The 5794-nt window shown below is 33.7% G+C and overlaps 1 protein-coding gene across 1 annotated transcript; it reads right to left on the minus strand.

Annotated features, from left to right (window-relative positions):
• Positions 1-4461: 4461 nt before the first annotated feature.
• On the minus strand, positions 4462-5553 carry LOC112033423 (glycine-rich protein 23-like). The gene has a single exon (XM_024066195.2). It carries the CDS (start codon positions 5442-5444, stop codon positions 4743-4745), a length of 702 nt encoding a protein of 233 aa, XP_023921963.2. The 5' UTR covers positions 5445-5553; the 3' UTR covers positions 4462-4742.
• Positions 5554-5794: the final 241 nt, after the last annotated feature.

The raw sequence follows: 5794 nt of genomic DNA on the forward strand, positions 1-5794 counted from the left end.
CAAATTCATCTCGTATAAACAATCCTGAGAAACCATAGGCTAAACTAGGACTAATTATGATTGACAAGACTATAAAATATGAAAAGTATGTGCCTTTCTTGAAATCACAAACAAACATATTAAGTGCACCATGTTGAAATAAAACCAAGAAAAAACATAATAGAAATAGCTAAATAGCTTACAAAAGGCTAGCATCATATGGAAAAAATATATTCAGGAAAAACTAGAATATGTGAAACATAAAATAGGCTTCCACTGAAATATGATTTGGAATAAGCTCAATAAGATATCAAAAGTTTTGGTGACATGAATCAACAAGGACATATACATAAAAAATAAATAGCTACTTTGAATGGCAAATCAATCAATCTCCTGCTGATTAAAAAAAATAACGTTCCTCTAAATCATTAACCTTGTCAAAATATAAACCTAATCACTCTACCATTTTTGTCACGAATGACAAAGGGCACAAATAACACGAAGCTCTATATCAAACAAATACAACTTCCCCTATCAAGATCATAGGTTGCAAAAACAATATGAAAAGTACATAATGATTTCAGAGTAACCTTTGGAGAGAAAAATATATATTAGAAAAGAAAAAGATTAAAAAACTTGAGACAAAAAAAAAATGCATATAAACTCAATACCATTTAAAAATAATGAGGGTTCATATAGAATAATAATATTCTCTCTTTTATTATATATGCAAACTTGATACTATAACTCTCCACAATATAAAAATTCATGCATATGCAATACATTTTCATGTGTTAAAGTTTCTTGTAAAATCAAATCAACCTCAAAAGTAGAGAAAAATTTATGAAGATAAAATATTGTCAAAATTCTAAGATTTTCAAATCAATCAAGGATTTTTGAACTTGAATCCTATTTGTTTTTCACTTTTTCTCTCTACGTATATTTCTTTTTCTTTGCATTTGCACATGATTTTTATTTGACACCCTATCTTTCCATTATGCACTTAATCAACAATTAGTGGTGGCTTTATACTATTGATATAAGTAACCCTCTCTCTAATTCATATATCATAGTAGCTTTGCACTATAACAGAGATGTCCCTTGTCACTATCTTTTCAAGCAAACTATTGTGAAAAATTCAAAATTTTATCAAAGCCCATATCAATGCTTGACTTAAAAACTCAAGGTTTTCAATGCATTTTAATTTTGTAAACTTCACCTACAAGTGAGTTTAATAATGAGTAAACAAGTTTGCATATGCTAAAATAGAAAATACAAAGCATACAAGACTTTAATACATTGACACCATAGTTTCATTTATTTCAAAGTAGTCATGCCCGTAATTATACTTTACATACTTCTCTACAATGTCACAAAGGTTTCAAATCAAGAGATAGAGATTAATATTCATGTAATACACCTGTTCGGAACCCACCAATTCCTAAAGGAATTGAATGGGAATTACAAGGAAGTTAATTTGATTTGATGTAGTAACCCTCCAAAAAATTAAGAGATAAGAAAGATATTGACTTGCTTCAAGGTAGTTACCCTCCAAGAGAATGAAATCCATAAAAGCAACAAATTGGTTACTATTATTATTATTATTATTATTATTCAAGATATTATAAATGATGGTTACATGCAACTACATATACAACTTAAAGCACCTATCTAATTGGCCAAACATGGCTCACTCTTATAGGTTTACTAATTAAGAATTTGCTCTCACCAATTACCCCCATGTGATTTAACAAATTATTAAAAGTATTTCCTTAAAAGATTGAAAGAATTTAACTAGGGACAATTTAAATAAGGACAAAATTTAGTTATAAAATTGGTTGTAGTTTTAGATTACAAACTCATAAAATAAATATTACTGCATATTTTGAAAATCTAACTATTAAATTACATGTTCTTTATACTCATAATACATATGTCAATTTTTGTATCAATAAGATATTATTTACTATATAATCTATTATCTTATATTTTATACACGATTTTAAATTGCAAAAACTTGCAATTTAAAAATTTATTGATGACATAACCATTAATCTTTAATTTTCTTGAAATTTTGCAAACATGGAGGATATAAGAAGAAGATGTAATCCGATGATGGATTTGTCAAAATTCACCTCCAATAAAAAGAAATAACGCTTATTTGAAAGAATCTTTTTTCACCCACAAACATGTGACTTTGGCTTATTAGGTGAAGAACAATGAGAATAGATTATCGTCTAGAGGAATTAAAATTCAGTTGAGTGAGACCAATTTTGATATTTTTTATCAACAATCAACAAACTTAAATTTTTCAAAAACTCGCCAAGCAATTTTTCTTGCCTTGTGACTTAAGGTACATGATCTCTTGTCCCAGGCCAAGACACACTATATTTTGATTTAATTTTTATTTAAAACAATTTGGATAAGTTTGTCCAATAACACCACATTAATGATGACAAATATGAGTAGTACGTCTTAGGACTACTTTTCTTTTTGGATGGAGGTCTAGAGAGAAATTTTTACTGAGACATAAGCTTAAAATAATCTGGTCTAATATGACTAACAAAACGATAATGGCAACATGTAGAAACAAACTTAGATCTTTCTTGTTGCTTAGGAAGGGATTTAGACGTGGGTTTTGTAACATGAACTGTAGATGAACCTTTACCCTTGCCTATCCTACCTAAATTAGCCCTTTTCTCTTATATTTGTTGGGGGTACAAATACAAATTTGTATTTAGAAGTGGAGGTAGGTGATCCTACATTAATGTATCCTACGCTAGGTTTATCAGAATTAAGCTTTTGTGAATTAACTAATTTATCAAGCTTAGCACTAGACAACCTTTCCAATATGGTCATAGTCATATCAAGTTCACTCTCTAATAATTTAACCTTCTTTGTGAGGGAGACACTCACTTCCTTGTGTTTTTCTGCCTACTTGTTAGATTCATCCAGTTTAACCTTTAAATCATCTTTTTTTAATTCAACTTCAAATTTATAAGGGACTATTTTAGAAATTTCCGTTGATTTAATCCATACCATATAAATCTTATTATAAGCTTCTTGAAGTCCATGTCTTCATTATATTCATGCTAAGATGATTCACCATGGTCACTCATAATAGTCTCATATATTGTATTCATCACTAATTTACCATGGTCGCTTTTACTAGACTCATTGATCTTTAAGTATTGTTAATGTTCGTTTGGGAACAACTTATCTAACTTTTTGCTGAAAACTTTTATCTAAAAATGTGCTCAAATATGCTTATACCTAAAAAAAAAAAAGTGAGAAAAAAGGAAAAAAAAATAGATTTAAAAAAATTATATATAAAATTAAAAAAAGCTAAAAATTAAAAGCTGAACTTATAAATAGATACTAAATATGCTCTTAAATTCAGGTCACTTGTAACAATGATAGTTTTAATGTTTTAGGCCCCGTTTGGTATGCGAGTTCAAACACATGTTTTCAATTTTTAAACAATATTACATGTATTTTACATACTTTTTCACCAATACATATTTTAAAAAACTTAAAAACTGTTATTTAAATACACGTACTGAATGAGAGCTTATATACCTCAGTGGGCTAGTGCAGTCCTATTGCTTTAATTACAAAAGGCTAGCCTGTTGTGAGAGTAGTAGATATATATTATTCAAACCTAGCTAGCTCTTGTAAAACTTCAAACCAAGGGCCTCCTCAATTTTCACCACAAAACAATTGCTTTGATCTAATGACCAACATTTTCCTGAACATCGATCCATTAATCTCATTCAATCAACAACTTGTATATGGGGCGCTACAAGTCCAACTTTCATTAAGATGGTCATTGGGACAGACTTGAACTATGACCAAACCATACCGAGTTACAACCATCGTAGCTACGTGTACTTCACCTTCCCCGACCCACCCCACCCCCCCAAAAAAAAAAAAAAAAAAATTTGAAAAAAGGGTAGCTAGCTAGTGGTTAGACCATAAATTTACTTAGAACGAAGACGTGCAATAAATGTGAGTAATTCATTTGGGACCTCTTCACCAAAACGAAATCCTTGCGCCTTTCCACCACGTGTGCACTTGTTGGTTAGCTTTTATTTTTCAATTTAAGGTCGAGTTAATGGGTGCGGGTACTTGTTAATTGACTATATTAAAAAAAATTTGATATTAATTTTATGGAAAATATTAAAAATTTTGGTTATTTTTTTTTTTCATAAAATTTTTTTAAAATTAATGTTTCATTAACTTTTACTTTTTTATTTTTTAATTTATTTTTAATCTACTGTTGTACATTTACTCCCTTCCTCTTTGGTCTCTTTTTATTTTTTTGGCTTTTGCACGATAAAACTAGATGCTACTTCTAGGTAAATCGGCCGGTCATTATCGGTTGATGTTACCATTAAGGCTCTGGCCTTACTTGCTATGGGTAAAGTTTAGTTCTTGAAGCTATTCACATTTAGGAGATTAGAGAAAAAACAAAACCAAGACAGTAGACACAACAAACCAGAGACTTGGAATGATTTATTCATAACAGACCGAGACCTAACAGGTTATACTCTTCCCACGTACATGAAGGAAATACAGATGCTGATATTTGATCTATAAGCATCTTTAACTAACTTCATAAGTTTCAATCAACATTAAACAAAAAGTCTAAAACAGAATTAAGAAAGAATAATTATGACCAGCATTATGAACAAACATTCTAATACCCCTAGCACGTACGTAAACAGCAAAGAAGCTCGCTCTTGAAGTTGTTGTAAAGTACTCTAGTGTCCACCACCAAACCCAGCACCACCACCAGCTCCAAAACCACCACCAGCCCCGAACCCACCACCTCCACCAAAACCACCACCCCCACCGGCACCGCCACCACCACCAAGTCCTCCGCCAACACCTCCACCTCCACCTGCTCCAAACCCTCCTCCTGCACCACCACCGCCGCCAAATCCACCTCCTCCACCTGCACCTCCACCTGCACCACCACCAAAGCCCCCACCAGCACCTGCACCTGCACCACCACCACCACCACCTCCTAAGCCTCCACCACCTCCTCCACCAAGGCCACCACCACCGCCTAGACCACCACCTCCACCAACTCCACCACCACCACCAGCTCCACCACCAATGCCTCCACCAGCTCCTCCACCTAGACCTCCACCACTTCCTAAACCACCACCACCACCAGCCCCACCTCCAATGCCTCCACCTAGACCGCCACCACCTCCTAAACCACCACCACCACCGAGGCCGCCACCACCACCAGCCCCACCTCCAATGCCTCCACCAAACCTTCCATGTCTAAACCCCCTCTTATAAATCCCATGACCTAGACCTGCCCCCTTAAAAATATGTGGATGGTGAAACAAGTTCTTCTCATCCTTAATCCCGCTAACATCAGCCACTACCAAACCACTCACAAGAAAAGCACACATGAAAGCAATCATAATGCAACCTGAAACAGCCCCCATTGCTGGCTCAAACAAAGAAGCCAAATTAAAGCAACAATGAGAGCACCAGAAGAAGAAGAAAAGCAACCAGAGGTGACTGTGAAGTGGTGCAACGAAGGAGTGTGATATATATAACGAAAAGAAGGTTAATATATAAAACAATCGTCCAACTGTCACACTCGGATGAGTAAATGAGGTTCATCTGTCATTGGCCAGCTTATTTATTTGGCCAACTGTCCTCCCCTCCAACAAGCTCAGAAATGAAGACACTGTAATGCATTAGCTAGATTAACTTTGACTTGTGGGGTTCCTTTGGGATTTCCAGTTTCAATTTTTTATGTCTCAAAGAAAAAAAAAAAAAAAAAAAAAAA

The sequence above is a fragment of the Quercus suber genome, unplaced genomic scaffold (assembly GCF_002906115.3).
Source record: "Quercus suber isolate HL8 unplaced genomic scaffold, Cork oak 2.0 scaffold_272, whole genome shotgun sequence".
Lineage (NCBI taxonomy): Eukaryota > Viridiplantae > Streptophyta > Magnoliopsida > Fagales > Fagaceae > Quercus > Quercus suber.

Bases quoted from the DNA above. Each gene is read 5' to 3' on its own strand.
- LOC112033423 (XM_024066195.2), bottom strand. From the start codon at position 5,444: ATGGGGGCTGTTTCAGGTTGCATTATGATTGCTTTCATGTGTGCTTTT.